Source organism: Ictidomys tridecemlineatus, chromosome 1 (genome assembly GCF_052094955.1).
Source record: "Ictidomys tridecemlineatus isolate mIctTri1 chromosome 1, mIctTri1.hap1, whole genome shotgun sequence".
Lineage (NCBI taxonomy): Eukaryota > Metazoa > Chordata > Mammalia > Rodentia > Sciuridae > Ictidomys > Ictidomys tridecemlineatus.
Window position 1 is genome coordinate 91,273,378 of NC_135477.1, and position 25,356 is coordinate 91,298,733.

The following is a 25,356-nucleotide window of genomic DNA, read 5'->3' on the forward strand; positions in this document are numbered from 1 at the left end:
CCATATTACTTGAAATTACAACTGGTAAAATTATGGAAGGCTTAATAAATAAAAATTTCATTAACAATAAAGAATTTCTCTTTGGTTCATTTTCATTTCTACATTAGTCACCTTGTTGTCGCGTTGGGTCCATTCCACTGGGGAGTAATGGCTGACTTCCTGGGACACCTCCAAGTGCCTAGCAATTTAGTAAACAAAATAAAAATTAAATATTGTAAAGATTTGTAAATAAGTGCTTTTAATATATATCATTTAATTCCTATAACTACATAATGCATTTAAGTATTTCTCAAAATTTTTATATTTCACAGTAATCTATAAATTTCATAGTTCTATATACTTAATACAAGTTCTTGGCTCTAAAAAGATTATCCTTTGCCCAATTTTGTGGCAAACAAAATAAGCATTTTGGGGAAAAGAAAAGTCTACACAAAAGCCATCCTATTTCTTCCTCAGAAGTATAATGATTTTTCTAAAATTTAATTTGCTAAAGTTACTGAAATACCTAATTTAGCTTCCAAGTAAGTTATTTGGGGGGCTGGGGTTGTGGCTCAGTGGTAGAGTGCTTGCCTAGCATGGGTGAGGCACTGGGTTTGATCCCCAGCACCACATAAAAAAAACTAAACAAAATAAAGTTATTGTGTCCATCTACAACTAAATATATATATATATTTTAAAAACAGTAAGTTATTTTTACAGAATATTTTACTTATTTGTTTTTTCAATAGAAACAAGACTAAAATGCCAACAGACCAATGTATTTTTTATTTTAGTCACATTTGACCTAAGAAATGATTAAGAAAAATATTCCTATTAAGCTCAAACAATTTGGTTATTTATTTATTTATTTATTTTAAATAGATGAATGGATTAAAAATGTGGCATTTATACACCATGGAGTATTACGCAGCACTAAAAATGACAAAATCATGGAATTTGCAGGGAAATGGATGGCACTAAAGCAGATCATGCTTAGTGAAGCTAGCCAATCCCTAAAAAACAAATACAAAATGTCTTCTTTGATATAATGAGAGCAACTAAGAACAGAGCAGGGAGGAAGAGCAGAAAGAAAAGATTAACATTAAACAGAGACATGAAGTGGGAGGGAAAGGGAGAGAAAAGGGAAATTGCATGGAAATGGAGGGAGACCCTCATTGTTATACAAAATTACATATAAGAGGTTGTGAGGGGAATGGGAAAATAAACAAGGAGAGAAATTAATTACAGTAGATGGGGTAGAGAGAGAAGATGGGAGGGGAGAGGAGGGAGGATAGTAGAGGATAGGAAAGGTAGCAGAATACAACAGTTACTAATAGGGCATTATGTAAAAATGTGGATGTGTAACCGATGTGATTCTGCAATCTGTATTTGGGGTAAAAATGGGAGTTCATAACCCACTTGAATCTAATGTATGAAATATGATATGTCAAGAGCTTTGTAATGTTTTGAACAACCAATAAAAAAAAGAAAAAAATCAAACAATTTGGTTAGACAGGAAAAGGAAACTAGAACTGAAAAAGATTAAGATTAATAAGGATTGTTTTACGCTGGAATACAAAATAGATAAGGTTTGCTTTATGCTGGGATACATACTAAACACAGTTTCTAACAGTTGTCTGAGCTGCATGTAGAAGTGAATCCACCTACTAGAGATTTAAATTTGCTGATGCTATGAGTATCCACACATCATAATGAGAACTTCTATAAAGATTTGCTAATTTAACTTAAAATTAGAAAATCTTATTTAGTTAAATATTCAAATATTTCAGAGAGATTTAACATTGATAAACTTACAGAACCAGATAAGAACTGTTTCCTTAATTGTTATCATTTGCAATGCAGTAAAGAATAATAATTTCTTAATCCACTTTCATAATTCTTTTAACTTTTTGTTTACAGCACACCCAATATATATCTATTATAGAGTTCCAATTATGAGCTTTTCCTTGCTTACTTCTCTAGGCTAATTTTTTGTTATTGGCACATTCACATTCTAATCTTCACCTATACAAATTTCCTTTTCTCCTATTCATGTTTTCATCAATAATATCCAAATGTCAACCATTAGAACAAAGACAAATGCACCAATTTTTTTAAAAAAGGAAAGAAAAACAAGACAAAATACAAATCAAACTTAAAAATCTTTCCTCAGAATGCTCAAAGTGGCCAGTGTTGACATCTTTTAGATCTCAGCGTTGGGATCACTTTCTAACAAATTGTCTACTACAGCCCCAGCCTGAGGGTTTAGTCCTCCATATATATAGTGTGTGTTTAAAATTTCAAACTTACAAAAAATTGACTGAACAGTACATAAAATCACCATATAATTTGACCCAGTTCCCCAGTTGTTAATATTTCATCACATTTGTCTTATTTCCACCCTTTTTCTCATTATCCATTTCTGTTTGTTCCTGTCTGCTGTCTGTCTATCCATCCATCCATCTACATATGTGTATATGTGTCCACATGCATGCACCCACACACACACATACACACATACCTGTATTTCAGATAGCCATTAGGCATCAATATCTGGATTATCAGAGTATTCTTATTAATTGGACACACCACTTTTAGACCCTCTCAATAAACAATGAGTTTGAAAATCTAAGTATGTGTACAGGTACAAACATATGCATACTCATGTACATCTATAACTAATTTTTATCTCTATTTGTGTGTATGTATATGGCATATCTGTATGCCATAAATTCAGTAATACAATAAATCCATAATCTCTAGTTGAAATCAGATACCTGAAGATTATTGTCAGCCCTCTTCCTTTCTCATTTGTAAATATCTAACACTGTAAAACCTGGCTTTCATTATTCTCAATATGTGTTCTTATTTACTAATCAGTGTATGTAATATAAATCACATCATAACCACAATGGCCACTTTCTATCTTTTCATAGCCTCTTTCTCGCTCCTGGATTTCCTAGCATGGAGGGAAGGCACAGACTTTTTTTAAATGTGTTCTTAGAAGATATACCTCACTTTTACAGAACTTGTATACCACCATAACTTATTTTCTTCTCTATTTAATCTCCAGACTGTAACCTCTGTAAGCATGGGGCCCTATCTGTTCCAACTAGCACAGAATGATAAATAATTATTTAAGGAATAAAATTTAGATTAGATAATTTTAGAAATAATTAGTGATACAACTGTAAGCATAGAACTAACTTCAAAGAATGAAGACAAAAGTAAAATATTTAATTCTTAGCTGGGTATGGTGGCTCAAGTTTGTAATTCCAGCAACTCAGGAGACTTAGGTTGGAGGATCACAAGTTTGAGGCCAGCTCCAGCAAGATTTTGTCTCGAAGTTAAAAACAAAACAAAACAAAACAAAACAGCTGGGTATGTAGCTCAGTATTGGGGTATCCATGGGTTCAATCCCCAATATGAGGAGAGGTATGGTGGAGGTGGGAGGGGAGATTTGATTCTTTAAAAGCACCAAAAGGAGTAAAAAAGGAAACTAAAACTGAATAGGTATAAATCTAGGAAGACAACCAAAATCAGTATCTCCTCAAAATACATGAGAGTTTCAAGAAGAAAAAAGGAGCCAATACCATTAATAGTTATAAAGAAATGAGGGAAGAGGAGAATTGGAAATATATGACTAATCAACATTATTTTCAATCGTAAACTTGAAGTTCTTGCTTTTTTAAGTTTTCTCATTCTTAAGAACTTTGACACTTAATTCCAAGTTTCATTGTAGACAATGATGTTTTTTTTGCTGGCAATGGTTTTCTTCAAAATTTTACTTTTTCTAATTTATCTTAGAATAGCAGAACAATTGAAAAGTCTTTCTTGTTTCTACTCATCACTTAATAATGTAGCATAATCTTATAAAAATCTTGAGCAATGTAAAGTTGTCTTTCAAAACGAGTCTCTATAAATTCTTGAGCCATTAATGTTTATCTTTCAGAATAAGTCAAATCTCTATCCTTTTAAAATACCTTTTATCAGTCCTGTGATAACCAGATGACAGCTTTGTTCATCAATGGGAATAACTGATGTGTTCCTTAAACCCTTAATATCAGAACAAATAAACTTATGCATCTTGTGGTTGAGATGTTTGCCATAATTGTAACATGTTAAATGTATTACATTCAGACCTGTTTAACTAGTTGGAATTTTGGCACATGTTGTTTGTTCTATAAAAGATCTTTACTTTCATAGAAAAATAACACTAATTATGAGGATATGTAAAAACAGCATAGTATCAATGATAATAAACACTTGTGAACCAGTGTATATGAATTATGCCAAATTCCTTATATTTATTATTTTATTCAATCAATGCTTACAATAATTTTTTGAGGATATTACTATTAATCCTTTTTGATGATGAAGATTATGATTTGTTAAATTTGTTCACAGCTAAACTATTGATAAGTAAGTAGAATCAAGGCTTATAATCACATCAACACATTCTAAAAGTACTGAAACACAAAATGTAAACCCTAGGATTTAAAATAAATGAAGTAATAGAAATTTTACCAAAGCAGAGGTAATTAAATGGAGGAACTGCTTGCTTCATAAAAGAATTATTTCATCTATAAAGGATGCCTCAGGATTTCAGTGATAAGATCCTCTAGGAACTTAAGGTCTGGTATATATTTCCTAGACTAAACACTCTCTGATGATGAAAAAAATTGTGAATTTCTCAACGCTTTCAAGATATAATTTAGTTAACCTGATTGTCCATCACAAGTTTTTAATAGGTCTTTCAATTATATGATATGAAGTAGAATTAAGATAATCAAGAAATGTTAGAACTAGAAGGGATTTTAAAAACATCTGAATCTATTCTCTCATTTTATGGGTAAGAAAAACAAAGCCTAAAAGGTCACCTGCTCAGACTCATACATGACTGGTTTTTGGACTGAAGGTGTATTACCCACCTAGGTCCCTTGAACAATACTACCATTATTTTCTTTTTTCTCTAAAAATCCATCATCAATAGGGAAGATATCGAAATACAGAAATATTATTTAGGGTAAGACCTTTTGTTCCTATATATAAGTCAACATTTGATATATATTTTTAACTTTTTGATTTTAATCACTCAACTATGAAGATGAATGTAATAGCCCTTTGTCACATGCAACTATTTTGATTTAAATTTACTAAAATTATTCAAGTTAAAAATTCAGGTCATACCAGTCACATTTCAAGTGATTAAACATGCTATTGCACGTGACAGTACAGATATAGAACATTTCCATCATGTCAGAAAGTTCTATTGGGTGGTGTTACATTAGAATATCAGCTTAATAAGAAAGGGTATTTTCCTTAGTTTATTCAGTGACATCCCCACATTTAGAATGGTGTCTAGTACATAGTAAGCCTCAAAGAATAGCTATTGAATTTTTTTTTTCCTGTGAGTGATTTTGAATAGTCAATGAATGAGTGACAATGCATTCTTTAGGTTGGACTATATCCAAAAAAATATATTTGAATCTAAAATAATGAGATATGTTTTGATGGAAATTAAATATTATATCACAAATCTCCAGATAACTCAAACTGGGTAAGATTATATACTGTTCACTGTCTAAGCTTTTCTTGGTTTGGGAAAGAGACGGTCATTATTATTATTATTATTATTAATTTTGCCATACATACTGAATTTTTTTACTTACTTTGTTCTATAAAGGTAGAAAATAATTGAAAGAATGTGTATGTGTGTGTGTGTGTGTGTGTGTGTGTGTGTGTGTGTATGTTTGTGTGTGTGGCATAACCCATAAACTAAATATTTATTTTTTCATGAAGAAAAAATATGCTTTGAAGATGGTCTCATTGGATTTTAAATAGTTATTTAAGTATATTAATAGTAATCGTCATAATAAAAATAAGAAGCTCCTAATGACAGAAAGTGATATTTTGACGGCCAAAAAAAACCCTACTTTATGCTTTGCAACACTACTCACTAATTTATATTAAACATGTTAAAATATTTAATTTTCATTTATTATTATTATTATTATTTTGGTACTGGGAATTGAATCCAGTGCTTTACTATTGAGATAAATCTCCAGTCCTTTTAATTTTGAGACAGAGTCTTATTAAGATGCTGAGGCTGACTTTGAACTTACAATCCTCTTAGCTCAACCTCCCATGTCACTGGGATTATAGGTGTGTGCCACCATGCCTGACTTCATTTTTAATTTTTAAAATTAGAAATTATCTGGAGTGATAAGACTCCTATTATTTATTCTATAGAACAGATTTCTCTTATTTGTTTCATATTGATATCACTAAATAAAAGTTAAATTCTACATATGAAAAGTTTTCTAAAAATAGAAAATTACTGGTAAAGGACATGTGAAATACTATTTATCTTAAATAATAGAACATGTAATGAAGAATAACTATGCATTTTGCTTGAAATGTACGTCTTGGTTGCATGGGGATATGGTAAATTTATTTTCAATATCTTGAGTAAGTGTCCAAGCAAAATTTTTTTTTTTGTTCAAATGCATGCTAATATTTTCCATATCTGAAAAGTAAGTCTTATTAAGATCTGCTTATCTTTTGCATCCATTGTATTTTTCTTTTTACCAATATGAACTGTACATTAAATATTACCAAAGGACAATCATATATATATGTAATTACCAGATGAATAAAATATTTGTATTTTCATTTATCTATTTATATAATTAATAATATCTTTCTCTAATCACAGATGTTATACCAGCTCAATTCAAGCCTTAAAAAAGATTGAAATTTTTAAAAAGCAAAATTCACTCATAATCCTACTACTCAGAAATAAAGGATATGGTCTTTACAGGTTGTTTTTGACAAATGTTAGTATATGTGTGGTAGGAGTAAAGATGAATGAGAGAAAGTTTGTACATTTATGTAACAAAGGTGATATATTTACATATGTTTTTTATATATTACATATTTTTACATTTGGTAATACTATAGTATTATCATAAACATGTTAGCACATCAATGTTTACTTCTATAGCATGTCTTTTAATAATTGTACTCTATTTCAATTTTTAAATATAATTTATTTAACCACTCAACTATTATTTGACAGATATGTTTGAAGGTCTCAGTAGAATGGCCAGTTGTAGTATGTTTTTAGAATATTGAATTCAACTTCAGCATATAAAATGGACAACAGGTTTTACTATATGTTACCTCAATTTTTGATACTTTTTTCAGGAATGGAGAGAAATAGAGTATTAATCTGCAAAATTACACAGGATCACCAAATCAATAGTTTATCTTAGTATTACTCACTTCATTAACAGTCACTGTATTTCTGGTTGTCTTGATTCTTCAACATAGTGTTGAATACATGCTGTAAATTTTTTTGGATTAGATATTTTATCCATGAATAAAAGAATAAAGACCTGTTCTACTCTAGGTTATGTTTCAATAAGGTCCCCTTCTGAGAACTGAACCAAGTTCAATGTAAAATTGTATAGTCTGATATATTTTGTAGATTTAATTTATTTTTTTATTCATATAAATGTTTATTAATTTATATTTATTACCTGTTATATTTTTTGTGGTTTGATTTTCAACATTTTAGATACTATTACCTGTTTTTATATTTTTCAGCATAGTAATATCAGACCACATTCTGAACACCCAGTCCTATAAATATACAGACAGTATAAACTATTATGGATTTAGTCTGAAATAAAAAAAAAGATTGGAAAATCCCGAATTAAAATCTGTAGTCAAATTAGTAACTATAAGTTGTAAAGGGTATGTTTATTAAAGATATATCTTTCATATATTCAAAATGAATCGTCAATCCTACTGAAGAGGTTAATATTTCACTTCCTACTTTCTTAGAAACAATATATAAATTTTACTAAATCATGATCAATTTAAATGAAACCTAAATTTAAAATATTTTGATATATCATTCTAATTAGACAACAAAATAGTTGACAATTCTATTTTAATGTCTACATAATGACATAGAAGAATCATCTTTGAGCTTGAAAGGGTCATGCTCCAAATAGATTAAAAATTTTCTACAATAATATTATTCAAAGTAGTAACATGAGTATTTAAAAACAGCATAAATATAATCACTTTAAGTTTGGACAACAGATATCTGGATTACTGAAGTTTAACTAAATATGCGTATGAGTTGGTGGGTATAACAAAAAAGAGCCACTCATAGAGGAGAAGAATTGTTTTAAAACATGTTTAGGTAGTAAAGACTTTAAAATTTTTGAAGAAAGACAGCCTGTATAATAACTTTATTATCTTCAAATTTTAAAAATGTTTCCTTATAAATTCCAAAGACGTTACATAGTTTTTCTTAAAAAATGTCAAACGATCTAGATTTACAATTTCACATTCCTACCAACAACCTCTTCTTAGAAGTGTGTCTTAAGTTTTGTTAGCCTCTATAGATACGAAACCTAGCACAGTATCTTACAAATGTCAGGCATTTTGACAATGTTAAATGAATGCAATTATTCAATGCATAATTCAAAACCATTTTCATCACTGCTACAGAATATATAGAATTGGAAATATTCTGGTAATACACAAAAATTTCACATTTTGCTAATTCACATTTTCAGGAACTTCCTAGACTTATGCTATACAAAAAAGCTAGGGAAGGGTATTTGAAACATCATGTAAACTCCATCAAAGATGCAAATTTCTATTCTCTAAAAAGAAATTTAAAATACTTAGACAACTCTATAGGTAGATATGATTGTCAATATATACGGGTTCACTCATAGAGAAAATATTAATTCCCATATGTTGAAGCATTTGTGTACTTCTCTTTTTTACTTCATGGATCATTCCCTGGTCCAATGTACTGAATTGTGGATTCAGTCTGTAGGAGAAAAATGCTGTAGCTGCTAATGTGAAGAGTGGCAAGCATCAAAATATGGGATGACTCAGCATTGGTTTCTGCTTAAATTTATCCCTTGGGATGGGGGTCTTGGTACTTGGCTGTGCACTAGGATTGGAGAACAGCAGCATATTGGGAAACTTCAAAGGCATAGCATAATTTAAGCATAAGTTTGGAATGGAGAAGCACAATTTTGTCACTATGAAGTGAATTAGCAACTAACTACCTTGCTCCACTTTGATAGTAAAAAAAGTGAAAAAGGAAAGAGAATAAGAATGAAAAGGAATTTATTGTGATAAGAGGGTCTACTTTATATTGGGAATATTACTACAGTACACAATAACAGAATTAGAGAATATGACAATTATTTGTGAAAATTATTTTCATATAAACATACCATACCATCACTTAATTTCTGCTTTTATTATATACACACAGGCACACTGCCTGTATCCTCAAGTAAACAACAACTCCATAAGTAAAAAAAATTGTATTTTATTCTCCTTAGTAAATAAATATTGATTTTAAAAATAAGAACAAACTATTGTGGAACTTTAGAACTCTTGTGACTAAAATTGGAAGCTTTATTGTTAAATATTTGCTTATTAATAAATCTAACTCTTCTAGAAGTAGCTAATTATTTGCCTGAGATGACATTATAACTAGGCAACATTTATATGAGTGTTAGAGCCATGATGTTGAAGCTATATTATATGAAAGTAAACCAAGATACATTCACTGAAAATTCATTGTCATCTTTTAAATGAAAGGATAATCAGCATTTACCAAAATTATCTAAATCTTTAAAATTAGGATCAAAGTATAAGGTAGACTCCAAAGGTTGACAAACATTTTCTGTGAAGATCCAGACAGTAAATATTTTACCATTGCAAACCAAATGTGTTCTCATCATGACCACTCAAATCTGTACGGTCGTGTAAATGTAGCCACAGAGAACACATAAATAAATTTATGTGGTACCATTCTAATAAAACTTTATTTACAAAAATAGCCTATAGGCAATAGTTAGACAACCCTTGAAGTAGACTATATATTACTAGAAGTAGCATTAAGTGAGGTAGAGAAAGGATAATTTTATATTTTATCTGATAAGAAATATTTGTGACATTTTCAAGATCTTTATCCATTTTTTAAAAAAACTTAAGTAGCACACAAATCTTACCTGATTAGGTATCCTCAATGGGGGCCTTGGACCTCCAGGGTACCGAGGTGACATAAAAGGCTATTGAAGTAAAACAAATAAATAAGCAAACAAAACAAAAAACCAGAATAGTACAATGCAAAAAACAGTTCTGAAAATAAACTACTTTTTAAAAATTTTAGAATTATACAAAATGTAAACCAATTTACTTTCTTATGTGACTGCTTTCAGCAGAATAAATGTTTCCAAGAAAAATTATCACCCTATTTTTTAAAAATAGTTTTTTAGTTGTAGATGGACACAATATCTTTATTTTTATTTATTTATTTTTATGTGGTGCTGAGGATCAAACCCAGGACCTCACATCTGTGAGGCAAGCGCTCTACCACTGAGCTACAACTCCAGACCATCATCCTATTTTTATTTTGTAGAATAGTTGCAAATTTTTCCAGAGAAAATATAAAAATATCAAAGATAGTAAACTAACTACAGTGAACTTTTTAGAGTTATGAATTGTTAAGATAATAATGATAATAATATCTAATTGGCCAAAAGATTTTTGAAAAGGCAAATGAATCTCAATAAAGACTTCAGGAGAAAGCTTTTAAGATATTTCATTATACAATTAAGTTCTAAATATAAACTTTTGACACAATTGTAACATTTGATTATCAATTTCCTTTAATGACTATAAGTTTGCCAAATTTAATCTTTTCTTTTGTAATTGTTTATAATGGCAAAGAAATTTCAGGATTTACTATAAATTTTAAAGTTAATATTTCATTGCATATTTTGAACCTACAGATTATGATGTATATATATTTAACCAAAGAAAAAATGGTCTCTTATTAAAAGTCAAGCTAATTTATGTTGTTGGATGAATCAGTTGCTCTCCTAAAATGTGTTGAATCTTTCAATCCAGAAATTGAAAAATGTCCTAAATGTATCATTTTAGTGATTGTATAATGTTGGAGAATATTTTATGTCACTCAGATGTGAGAACCAATTTTTTTACAAGTTTATAAATTATGCAGAATTCCATTTTTGTTGCATTTTTAAATCACTGAAAATGTATAATTTTGTTTACTGATAATCTCACTACATAATTAATTAAACATAAGATTCCTTACATGTAACATAAGCAGGTTATTAACTCAAAAAGGGTTGCATATTATTAAATAAATATAAAGAATTATTTAATATAAATTGAGACTAATTTAACAGGTAGCAAGTAGATAAGGTATGGGCAAATCAAATTTAAAGCACTTTATAAAATTAAATCCTATATTTATACTGTATTAGAAATAGGCCTATAGTTTATGCTCAAGACTACATGTTTTCTAGATCTGTTTCAAAAGTAGTCTCTGAAAAAGAATATCTAAAAATTTCTGCCAGACAGATTTTTTTCTAAAGTATCTTTTTTTAATACACCATTGGTTTTTAAAAATATTTCTATAGTTGTCAATAGACCTTTATTTTATTTATTTACATGTGGTGCTGAGAATCGAACTCAGGGCCTCACATTGCTAGACAAGCGCTCTACCACTGGGCCACAACAGTCATCTATAGTATCTTTTAAAGGGTCTGACAAATCAACAAGAGGAACTTTCTAATTAAGCTAGAAATTTGGCTTTTTGTTCACTGTGTTCCTATATGTTCATATGTGCACAGGAATTCATTGTATATGGACAGAGAAAAAAAGGAATTATTCAGATAGTAGAGTAATCTGGAGCTGACAAAATTTAGGGAGATACAGCAGTTTTAACAGTGTATTTTAAAATGTTTAGGTTTCACATATTTGATTAAAATTGGCTTCCTTTTTCATTTCTGAAACTCTATTCTAAATTGGATTTATAAGTAAACTACATACTGACAGCTAGACACTTATTCTAAAATTCACTCCCCCTCTGTTATATTCTCTTTCCTTTCAAAATCACCAAACTTCACTTATGAAACTATCTTGTAAATTTTGTTTGCACTTTTGAAATTTAATAATTAGATACTGTGCCACTGGTTTTGTAATGGATGCCTTTATTTTACAATGTGATGTTTCATAATATATTCATTAACTCAAAGTATAATATCAGTTTATTGAAATATGGAAAAAATAAAAATTTACTAATACTTCCTATCTATAACAGAATCACTTTGAAATGAAAGGTGGAAATTATGTGGAAAATATTACTAAATACCAAAAGTTGGGATAATACTAAGTGCTTTATTTGAAATGGAGAATTTGATATTTCCATGTTCATCTGAATGCAAAAAGGTGTTACAGTGTTTGATTTTATCTCAATAAATGCATAAAAAGCATTTGACAAAATACAGCATTCATTCATGTGCAAAACACTAGAAAAACTAGGGATAATAGGAATATACCTCAACATTGTAAAAGGTATATATGCTAAACCCACAACCAACATCATTCTAAATAGAGAAAAATTAGAAGCATTCCCTCTAAAACCTGGAAAAAGACAAGGATGCCCTCTTTCACCACTTCGATTCAACATAGTCCTGGAAACACTGGTCAGAACAATTAAACAGAAGAAAGAAATTAAAGGAATATGAATAAGGAAAGAAGAACTCAAACTATCCCTATTTGCCAATAATAACATGATTCTATGTTAAGAAGACCCAAAAACTCCACTAGAAAACTTCTAGAACTTATAAATTAATTCAGCAAAGTAGAAGACACAAAATTAACATCTATAAATCAATTGCATTCCTATACATCAGTGGTGACTCAAGTGAAATACAAATTAGGAAAACTATCCCAATCACAATAGCTTCAAAAAAAATACATGGGGATAAATCTAACAAGAGACCTCTACAATGAAAACTAAAGAACTCTAAAGAAAGAAATTAAAAAAGACCTTAAAAGACAGAATAATCTCCCATGTTCTTGGATAGGCAGAATTAATATTGTCAAAATGAGTTTGTTACCAAAAGCACTATACAGATTTAATGCAACTCCTATTAAGTTTCTGGTGATATTCTTCACAGAAATAGAAAACAGTATAAAATTCATTTAGAAAAATAAGAGTCCCAGAATAGCTGAAGCAATCCTCAGTGAGAAAAGTGAAGCAGGAGGCATTGCAATATCAGACTTTAAATTTTACTACAAAGCTGTAGTAAGAAAATCAGTATGGTATTGGCACAAAAACAGACATGAAGACCAATAGTACAAAATAGAAGACATAGAGACAAACCCACATAAATACAATTATTTCATACTAGACAAAGGAACTACCAACAAACACTGGAGGAGAGAGAGCCTCTTCAAAAATGGTGCAGGAAAACTGGAAATCCATGTATAACAAAATGAAATTAGACCCTTATCTCTCACCTCGCACAAAACTCAACTCAAAATGATCAAGGACTTAGGCATTAGACCAGAGACTCTGAACCTACTAAAAGAAAAAGTAGAGTCAACTCTCCATCATGTGGACTTAGGAACCAAATTCCTCAACAAGACTCCTAAAACATAAGAAATAAAATCAAGATTCAATAAATAGGATAGTATCAAACTAAAAAGCTTCTTCATGCAAAGGAAATAAAAATGTGAAGATAGAACCTACAGAATGGGAGAAAATCCTTGCCACCTGTACCTCAGATAGAGCATTAAACTCCAGGATATACAAAGAACTCAAAAAACTTAAGACCAGAAAATAAATAAACAAATAGATAAGCAAAGCAATCAATAAATGGGCAAAGGAACTGAACAGACATTTCACAGAAGAAGAAATTCGAATGGTCAACAAATAAAAAATGTTCAACATCACTAGCAATTAGAGAAATGTGTATTAAAACTACACTGAGATTTCATCTCACTCTAGTCAGAACAGCAATTATTAAAAATACAAGTAACAATAAATGTTGGTGAGAATGTGGGGGGAAAGGTACATTCACACATTTTTGCCGGAGGGACTGCAAATTGGTGCAACCACTATGGAAAACAATATGGAGATTCCTCAGAAAACTTGGAATGGAACCACCATTTGACCCAGTTATCCAACTCCTCAGTTTATACCCAGAGGACTTAAAATCAGCATACTATAGTGATGTGGCCACATCAATGTTTACAGCAGCTCAATTCACAATAGCTAAGCTATAGAAGCAACCTAGGTTTTAGAAGACTTAAGAAACGCCACTAGAAAACTTTTAGAACTCATAAATTAATGATGAATTTATGAATTCATCATAATGGATGAATGGATAAAGAACATGTGGTATATATACACAATGGAATATTCCTCAGCCATAAAGAAGAATAAAATTATATCATTTGCAGGAAAATGTATGGAACTGAAGACTATCATGCTAAGTGAATTAAGCTAATCCCCCCAAAATCAAAGGCTAAATATTCTCTGTGATATGTGGATGCTGACTCACAATAGGTGGTGGGAGAGAGGAGGTTCATGGGATTGGACAGGGTAGAGTGGAGGGAAAGGAGGTGTGATGAGAATGGGAAAGACAGTAGAATGAATCAGACATAACTTTCCTATGTTCATATATAAATACATAACCAGTGTACTACATCATGTACAACCACAAAAATGGGAATTTATACTCCATGTATGTATGATGTTAAAATACATATTCCACTGTCATGTATAATTTAAAAAGTACATAAAAGAGTATCAGATTATAAAAAAAGATGTTATAGTTATTATTTAATGGAATATTTGGAGCAAATTTTTTTCTCTGGTGGATGGCATTGTGAATGAACATATGTTAGTGGGATTGTCTGTACTTTCCTAGTGATTAAAGGCCCTATCAAGGGGTGCTGTGAGGCAGAGTCAGCTTATGGGGTAGCATTATAAAATTATAATTTTGTGTTATTTCAATATTAGCCTGAAATATAAAGATTAGTATATTGTGGATGGCTGTAAATATTTATATTAACAAATATTAGCGGGTGTGATAAGGGATAAGGATAACAATTACTAAGACATAAACCATCTTTACAAAAGAATTGGAAAAACTATTACCACCCTTTCTAGAGAAATAGGAAAACCTAGTCAAAAAAAGAAATATACCAATAAACAATGGTGATCTTTGTTGTATTGCATTAATAGTCAATTGGGAAAATAACAAAGCAGAAATTATTGATTAATAGGTACAGTAAAATTCGCTAATTCAACACATATTTATTAAACACCCACAAAAGCACTATTCTAAGTGGTTGGAGATATCTTTGAACAAAGCAGATGAAGATCCTTCCCCATTGTTTAGGATTTTTCAAAGTTCCTAGTCTTGTGATTAAAAGGAAAAACAATTTTCTGGAAAAAATATCCTCTATATCTGGCTAGATCTTGAACAAACAGAATGTTCAAAGAACACAAAGAAAATAAAATTTTATTCTGGTGCCTTTCCTCAGAAGTCATATATCATCCCTACCTGATAGCACATGCAGTTAGTTCTATGAATGACTAAAAATTAAAGCTATACTTCAAAAAAGTTTACAAATTTGGTAAAATGTATGAGGTAAGAAGGTTTTTAAGATAAACTGGGTAGCATAGTTAGTACTCTGACATATGGAAACTGCATTAACAGGCATACATTTTTGTTTTGACCTGTTTCAATTATCTGCCTCTGGTATGGATTTAATGTATCTCTACAAAGTACCTAAACTCTAATCCCCAGTATCTATTTGGAGGTGGGGCCTTTGAGAGGTAATTAGGTCATGGGCTCTCATGAATGGGATTAGTTCCCTTACAAAAAGAGGCACACATGATCTCTCTCTCCCTCTCTCCCTCTCTTCCTCCCCCCACCCCCCATTTGAGAATCTGACCCTACAAACCAGGAAGATGGCTCTCACCTTGAATACTGTGATCTTTAGTTTTCTAACCTATAAAATTCCAAGGAATAAATTTCTATTTAAGCCACCCAGTCTATGGTATTATTTTGATGGCTACCTAAGGCAGCCTAGAAGGAATGGGATGATGAAGAATGAAAGGAATAAAAATAAATATACTTTCAGAAAATCAATAGATATTTGATGAGAAAATAAAAGAAAAAAATATTCTAATAGAAATACAAATCAAGTGCCCAGATGGCCCTCAAGTTGTCTTATAGAGAAAAAAAAATTATACCTCTTAGAATCATAATTTATTTCAGAGTGGATGTCATTCAATTTTAAAGGATTTTTATTTTCTACTATACCAAGAATTATTCATGGAATAATTCATGGAAGCAGAATTATTCATGGAACTTCTGCTTTCCTAAAAGAGACTTCCCCTTACTCCTTGCTGTTTCTGCTAGTGGAAAATAGTAGTGTCCCTTTTCTCATTTGATCTTTCAAGAGTGCTTAAGTAGTTCATCTCAATTCCCTAAGAATTAGAAGGAACCAGTTTTTCTTTTCCCGTACACTAATTGAAGGTAGATTTCTCAGTCCAATTTTTTTCCTGCTCTGAAGGTTCTAGGCACCTCAATGGAACTATTTTATAAATGACTTGCCCAAAGTGAAATTACAGGTGATATAAACCATTTTATACCGTCCTTTATTTTATTTTTATTTTTTATTTTTGAAACCAGCGACTGAACCCAGGGGCACTTAGCAACTGCTATGTCCCCAGACCTTTTTTAAAAAATATTTTATTCAGGGACAGGGTCTTGCTAAATTGCTTAGGGCCTTTGCTAAACTGCTGAGGCTAGTTTTTGTAATCCTCATGCCTCAGCCTCCTGAGTCGCTGGAATTTCAGGCATGCGCCACCATGCCCAGCTCTATTCCCTAATTCTTTTAAGATATACATGATAAAACTTTACATCTCAAATGACATATTGCTCAACTGCAAATATTCTCTATTTCTTATGATGATTCTGTACTTTCCTTTCTCTGCCAAATAAACATCTATCAGTTCCTCAAGGGCCAGTTTAAATGTCACTCCCTCTTCAAAGAATCTCTACAGGCTTGTTTCCCTCGAATTCCTTAGCATTTTGTTTATATCATTTATCATATAGGATTTAATGTGTATGCTTTGACATGAGGGAAATCTACTTCAGAGGAAAGAACACAAAATATTAGAGCAAGTAATGTTCAGGGCATTAACTTAAAAACTTGGTATTTCTTAGAATCCCTGAGACTGGTATAGTCATGTATAAATCAACTAATGCCTTAATTTAAATATTTCAGTTTGGCTTTAGAAATTTTTAAAATATTAGTTCTGAAATATAGTATGATAATAAGGATAATTTAAAATAATTAAAAAGTTAAAATATAATTTTTTAAAAATGTCAATCACTTAAATACTTTCTGTATTCTATATATTATGAGCTCAATTTAGAATAAATCAGTGAGGGAGTACTCGATACTAGTTTCATTACAATGCACAAAGTTAATATTTAGGACAGTTTATACTTCAGAAAACTCAGACACATTCTAAAACATAAAATTACATAGAACTTATCTAATTTAAAATAACTCTGGACTTTTTTCTTTTCTTTTTTTTGTATTAGAGAATGAACTCAGGGGCGCTTAACCACTGAGCCACATCCCCAACCTTTTTTACCTTTTTAAAATTTGAGAAAAGAATCTCATTAAGTTGCTCAGAGCCTTGCTAAGTTGCTGAGGCTGTTATTGAACTTGTGATCCTCCTGCCTCAGCCTCCTGAGTTGCTGGGATTATAGGCCTGAGCTACTATACTGGAAAGTCTAGCTTTCTTCAGGACAAAATTATTCATGTGAAATTTGCTTCTAAATTTAAGAAAACTTTTTTAAATGACCAAAATGCAAAATTACAAAGTTGAAGAAAAAATGAACTTAACAAGATAATTTAGCAAGTGAATATTTGCTTAACAAATGACTTTGCATTTCATAAAATTACTCCAAGTTTTATAAGCTGTTAAACAAGAATGATAAAATACAACTTACAGAATCTTATTTAAATGTCTTATGACATAAGTTAAAGCAGAAGTTTTCCTTTGTAGAGTTTATTAACCCAATTTCCTCATTTTATGCAAAAGAAAACCAAAGACAAAATTTCTTAACTGCTGTATTAGTTATCTTACCTCTATAGCTCTCTGATTTAGGAATACCTTTATAGAATAATTACATGTACACACACACTTATTCTTATCACCAACTGAACACACATAAGCCTGACTTGGTACTTACTCTCAGGCCACCCTAGCAAGTGTGCAACCATTTATTAAATGTAAAATTCTTAACCACTCAAACATAAAAAATTGGAAAGGCAGCGGTATTTCAGGTAAACAAGTTATTTTGCATATAAAGCACTAATTAGCATGTGCTCTTGATTCACCAGACTAAAAGTAATGCCACAAATTTAACAAGATCTCCATCTCTTAAATATTTTTGGTGCAATATTGATAATATATTATAGTCTTTAATATATTGTTTGTGCTTTTACTATAACTGCTGACAGGAATAGGGAATGGAGATTAATGGAAATGGTATTATTAGAAGAGTATCATCATCATAATAAAAATGTTTATTATAATGTGATAAGCCATAATGGGATTCATGAGGAAGAGAAAGAAGTGGCTAGCACATTCTAAGAATGTAAAGAGCAAGAATTCAATAAATATTTAGTTGGTTCATTAGCTGGCTCATTGACTGAGTGATGAATAACATTGATGGTAGACTCCCCAAACCAGCAAAAGATGGAATAAAGCTTGGTTTTGTTTAAAATCTTACCTAGCCAATTTACAACCTAGAAATAGGTAGTATCTACTGATATTATAAAGAGTAAACCACACTATTCATAGAGAACCTCTTGTTGTCTAGTAAGAAAATGCTTATAAAATATGCCTAGAGGGAAAAGTTCTGCTTGGTTAAATAGGATAAACTATATATTCTGGAGAACCCAGGAGTAAGAAAGAACAAAGAGTTGGAGACTCTATTATAATTACAATATCCATATTAACAACATATAAGAGCTTATAATTTAGATGAGTAGCAAGGAATTTCATTTTTTTTTCCTACTGCTTTAAAGTTTTTCTATTACTAGTGTGTCCGGTTTTAAAATAATGATTCTTAGTTTTACTGAGTAGCAATATTTAGTAACCACCATTTGGTATAAAAGAATAGTGGGTAATTTATACATGATTTGGCTAGAAAAGTATGATAACTTATTGATCTTTTTGTGAAACATACACCAACCATCAGAACTGCTAAGAATTCAATATAGCAGCTCACCCCTTGATTGTCTCTGGTGCCATGTTCACACATGGGATCCAAATCTTTTTAGATTGAAATATATTTTCAAAGTTTATATAATCCTTAGCTCAGGACTCAGAAATGTTTTCAACAACATATTTTCTTTCTACTAAGAAAAGGCTTTAGCATTTGAATCAGAACATTAAAAGTCTGCTTTCTCAATATTATATTATCTTTAGCATATAGCTATCTTTGGACCAAACATCCTTAAGAGAAGGGTTATTTGCCAAAAAAAGTAGCTTGCTTCCCTCAACACTGAGGCAAAAACACAAGGTACAAAGTGAGATAAAGCCTGGAAAATTACAGATTATTTTCAGTCATCTTATTAACTACACAAAAATCAAATATTTATCTCACTTGATTATGCACAGAAATGGCTTTAGATGTAGATTTAATCTTTCCTTTGATATTTTCAATGTAATGTTTTAAATTGATACAGGGAATAAGACATAATTCTATGACATGAAAATTATTCTAAGCCAGGCATGGTGGCACAAACCTGTAATCCCAGTGGCTCAAAGGCTGAGATGGGAGGATCTCAAGTTCAAAGCCAACCTCAGCAACAGGGAGGTGCTAAACAACTCAGTAAGATCCTGTCTCTAAATAAAATACAAAAATAGGGCTGAGGATGTGGGTCAGTGGTTGAGTGCCCCTGAGTTCAATACCTGGTACAAAGAAAATTTATTCTAGAAACTAAGATGTAATTTTAAAGACAGTAACTACGACAGGAAGTAATTATTTATTCATAGTCCCAGAAAGGAAATAAAACATATTTAGTATGAGATTTAACCAAAAGCATAAATATTATTTTAAAAATAAAACATTACTTTTTATTATATATTTTTGTTAATTAAATTCTGTGATTTTCTCCATACATGTACCTAGGGTAATGATGTCCATCTCATTCCACCATCTTTCCTCATTCCTCCCTCCCCTTTGCCCCATCAAAGTTCCTCCATTTTTTCCATGCCCTCCCCATTATGGATCAGTATCCACTTATTAGAGAGAACATTCAGCCTTTGGTTTTCGGGGATTGTCTTACTTCACTTAGCATGATATTCTCCAACTCTTATCCATTTACTTACAAATGCCATAACTTTATTCTCTTTTAATGCTGAGTAATATTCCATTGTGTGTATGTGTGGCTATATATGTCACAGTTTCTTTATCCATTCTTCTTTTGAAGGGCATTTAGGTTGCTTCCACAATTGTGAATTGTGCTGCTATAAACATTGAAGGGGCTGCATTACTATAGTGTGTTGATTTTATGTCCTTTGGGTATAGCCCCAGGAGTGGAATAGCTGGATCATAGTTTCATTCCAAGTTTTCTAAGGAATCTCTATACTGTTTTCCAAATTGGTTGCACCAATTTGTAGTCCCACCGGCAATGTTTGAGTGTGCCTTTTCCCCCACATCCTTGCCAACATTTATTGTTGTCTGTATTATTGACAACTGCCATTCCAACTGGCGTGAGATGAAGTCTCAGAGTAGCTTGGATTTGCATTTCTTTAATTACTTGAGATGTTGAACATTTTTAAATATATTTGTTGATCAAATGTATATGTTCTTCTGAGAAGTATCTGTTCAGCTCCTTAGTCCATTAATTGATTAGTTTTTTTTTTCTGGTGTTAAATTTTTTTGAGTTCTTCATACTTCCTGGAGATTAGTTCTCTATCTAATGTGTGTAGCAAAAATTTGCTCCCAAAATATAGGCTCTCTCTTCACTTTATTGATTGTTTCTTTTGCTGAGAAAAAGCTTTTTAGTTTGAGCCCATCCCATTTATTAATTCTTGATTTTATTTCTTAAGGAAGTCAGGGGCTAATCTCATGTGATAAAGATTTGGGCTTACATTTCCTCAAATAGCTCAGGGTCTCTGGTCTAATTCCTAGGTTCTTGATCCACTTTGAGTTGAATTTTGTGCATGGTGAGATATAAGGGTTTATTTTCATTTTGCTGCATATAGATTTCCAATTTTCCCAGCACCATTTGTTGAAGAGGTTCTTTTCCCCAACATATTGTTTTTGGTGTCTTTGTCTAGTATGAAATAACTGTATTTGTGTGGTTTTGCCTCTGTGTCATTTATTCTGTACCATTGGTCTACATGTCTATTTTGGTGCCAATACCATGCTGTTTTTATTACTATAGTTTTGTAGTATAGTTTAAGGTCTGGTATTGTGATGCCTCCTGCTTCACTCTTCTTGCTAAGAATTGCTTTGGCTATTCTGGGTCTCTTTTTTTTTCCAAATAAAATTTCATGATTGCCTTTTCTATTTCTATAAGGAATAATTATGAGATTCTATTTGAAATCACATTGAATCTGTATAGCGTTTTGGGTAGTATGGCCATTTTGATAATATTAATTTTGCCTATCCAAAAGCATGAGAGATCTTTCCATTTTCTAAAGTCGTCTTCAATTTCTTTCTTTAGTGTTCTGTAGTTTTCATTGTAAACATCTTTCACCTCTTTTGTTGATTCCCAGGTATTTCTTTCTTTCTTTCTTTCTTTCTTTTTTTTTTTTTTTTGAGGCTATTGTGAATGGGGTAGTTTTCCTAATTTCTCTTTCAGAGGATTCATAACTGATGTATAAAAATGCATTTGATTTGTGGGTATTGGCTTTATATCCTGCTACCTTGCTGAATTCATTAATTAATTCTAGATGTTTTCTGGTGGAATTTTTTTGGATCCTCTAAGTATAGAATCATGTCATTAGCAAATAATGATAGTTTGAGTTCTTCTTTTCCTATTTGTATTCCTTTAATTACTTTTGTCTAATTGCGTTGGCTAGAATTTCAATAACTATGTGAATAGAAGTGGTAATATAGGGCATCTTTGCCTTGTTCCAGTTTTTAGAGGGAATGTTTCAATTTTTCTCCATTTAAAATGATTTTGGCTTTAGGTTAAGCACAGATACCTTTTATAATGTTGAGATATGTTCTTATATCCCTAGTTTTTCTAGTAAAAAACAATACATTCTTTTAACTTAAATATGTTAACTTTTTTAAGTCATAACAATAATAAATAATATTGGAAAACATTATTTTGAAAAATCATTAACTTATTTCATCTCATCCATATTTTTTAAAAAAAATTAAAGTATTGTTTCAGTTGTAGATGGATACAATGACTTTATTTTATTTATTTATCTTCTTATGTGGTGCCAAGGATCAAACCCAGGGCCTCATGCATGCTAGGCAAACATTCTACCATTGAGTCACAACCCCAACCCTCAACTATATTTTAATGTTTATATATTTTTATTTTTATAATTCCATGATATGCTTCATAAGCTTCCTGTAAAAAAGTAATTATGCATAAATTATACATCAAATGAATTTGAAGTTCCTTTACAATTCATACATCTTAATTTGTTTAGTTTCTTTTCTGCTTTTCATGAAAATCTCCATCAGACATTACTGACACTCCAGTGAATAAGATACTCTTGATTAACACATTTCAATTCCAACTAGTACTAAACTAATTTAGCTCACAAAATGACATACTTGTGCTGGCATATTCTGCTGATCAGCATAAGTATGCAGTTTATCTCTCATACATCTTAGATGTATTTTATCATCATTAAGACCTAATTAAAATAACTGTAAAGTAATAACTGACCAAGTTTCCTTGTATTATTTTGAAAAGTCTAGCCCCATACAGTGTAGAGTTACAAGCAGGTTGATTCTTTTGATATTGATTTAGTCTATACATCAAAATTGGTCACTTATATTATCAGCCTTTTCAATAAGATGATAGTATTTCTCAAACCTTCATTACTGTATAGTCACCAGATAGAGGTGCATGGCAACAGACTATGGATTGTGAGTAGGGACTATGCTGTCTGGTGGTCTAATACAGTATAAAAGTTTGAAGAACAGTCTATCAAATGTTAATGGTTTGCTTAAAGCAACTTATATCCAGAAATATGCACAGACACATATTTTTCTATGTCTATGAGACAGGTAGGTACATTCCCATATAAACTCTTCTACCATCAACTACTAACTAAAGGACAATGACTAAAAAAAAAAGACAGTTTGGGTTATTAAAATAAATATGTGAGATTTACAATATAAGATATAGTATCAGGCTGATTCAATAAAGAGACCAAAAAATTAAATAATTTTAAAACTTAATTTTTAATTTTTTAAAAAACACCTTAACTTTTTTTTAAAGTTGTAAATGGATACAGTGTCTTTTATGAACTTATTTTTATGTGGTGCTGAGAACTGAACCCAATGCCTCACAGGTGTGAGGCAAATGCTCCTCCACTCAGCTAAAGCCCCAGTCCAACATCTTAACTTTTCACTAAATAATGCAAAAATATTCCTCCTCTCTTCTTTTTCCCTATTGTATATTCATAATTCCATGTAAACTAGTTCCAGTTGGGAGACAGTTACTTCAGTTTACTTAAAATGTACCTTTAGGTGTGTATGTGTGTGTGTATATATATATATATATATATATTACATATTTAAATATATATATATATTTATATAAATATATTTAAACATACATTTATATACATTATATATTCATTATTCATTTAAAATTTATATATATATATAACTTTGTTCTTACCCTTCTGGTATCTTGATATGCTAGGGAAGTTTCTACTGATTAAGCAGAAGTCCTTTCAAATTCCCACACAGAGATGAAAAGCTTTGTTAAAAATCTAGCCTATGGCTTGGTCTTCTGATATAAATGGCTGATTATATATAGTTTTACTTTCCTTAGAAACAAAATAACACTATCATGTTCATTTGGTGACTTACCTGTAAACATTAAGTCTATATTTAAAGGTACTCAACTCATATCTGAACTATATGCTAGTTTTTCTACAGAACAGATTAAATTGCTTAGAGCCTTGCTAAGTTGCTGAGGCTGGCTTTGAATTCGAGATTCTCCTGCCTCAGCCTCAGGAGCCACTGGAATCATAGGAGAATCCAACCACTTCTCTTATTGCTATCACATTGGTAGCATAATAATGCCTTCCCAAAATTCTTCAATGTTATCCACACTAGTTTTCTTGCTGCTATGCTTTCCTACAGAGTAATCTCAACATATAACCACACATACAAAAAAACTCTATTAGATGCCTCTACTCCCCATAAAAAACAAAGTCTCTCTAAGATCCTAGAAAGTTCTAAGTCATCAGACTTTCTGTTCTCTGAGACTTAATACCTATTTCCCCCAGCTGACACTTCACTTTAACTACCCAGACCTTCTTATTCCTTAAAACAACAACAACAACAATAACAACACCCCAACCATTCTTTCAACTCTGGGTCTTTGCATTTTCTTTTCTCTCAGCCTACACCTATTCTTCCCCCAAACATCCCATGGTTTGTTCCTTTGTTTTCTTCCAATCGTTACTCAAATGATGTCTTTAAGGTTAAGTCTTTCTCTGGCCACCCTTATGGAACTAATGGAATGCTATATATTTTCTTTTTCTCTTTGATTTTTTCTCCTTAATCCCTGTCACTATCTGAAATATCATATATTAAAAATAATTCTTTTGTTTACTGTTTTCCTTATAGATTCTAGATTCTTTAGGGGCAGGACTTTCTGTTTATCTTGTTCTCTGTAGTAACTTAGGGAGGGAAAATAAATAATTGTTGTTTCGTGTTGATGGCAATCTTCACAAGTGGTTTTCAAAATATAGTTTGTCTCATGTATTAGAAACAAAACAAGCAATAACAACAATAAAATCAAAGGATTTCTAAACTCACACTACCCATATCGAAGAATTTTGATATACTGGAAACTGGATAACTACCAGGACTCTCAGAGATTCCCTTTACACATTTAGAAAAACTTTGGTCCTTAGTTGTTGAGTCTCTTACCATATCTATATAAAACAGGAGTAGGACAAATTTGGCCCAACATTTATTTGGATAAATAAAGTTTTACAGTCATGCACATTAATTTACATGGTATCTATTGCTGGTTTTCTGCAATAAGAAAAGAGCTGAGTGGTTGTGACAGGGACCAGGTGACCTATAAATAGAATATATTTACTATATGGCTCTTTGCAGAAAGTTTGTCAACCCCTGACATAGAACATAAGACAAAGTATTTATGAACACCACCAAGTGATAAGTTATTTTTAAAAGAGTAGAGGCTTCCTAATATATACTTAAGACAAAGCTATCCCTA

General features: G+C 31.1%; 1 protein-coding gene across 6 annotated transcripts in view; it reads right to left on the reverse strand.

The window, feature by feature from the left end:
- Ssbp2 (single stranded DNA binding protein 2) overlaps nucleotides 1-25,356 on the reverse strand; it is a 332,846-nt gene that overhangs the window by 46,923 nt on the left and 260,567 nt on the right. For all 6 annotated transcript variants that reach the window (XM_040273490.2, XM_021724853.3, XM_021724768.3 and 3 more), the window contains 2 exons: nucleotides 10,041-10,100; nucleotides 112-178 (listed from right to left, as the gene is read on the reverse strand). In XM_040273490.2, the coding sequence (XP_040129424.1) occupies nucleotides 112-178; nucleotides 10,041-10,100 (127 nt within the window). The remainder of the gene's footprint in view (nucleotides 1-111; nucleotides 179-10,040; nucleotides 10,101-25,356) is intronic.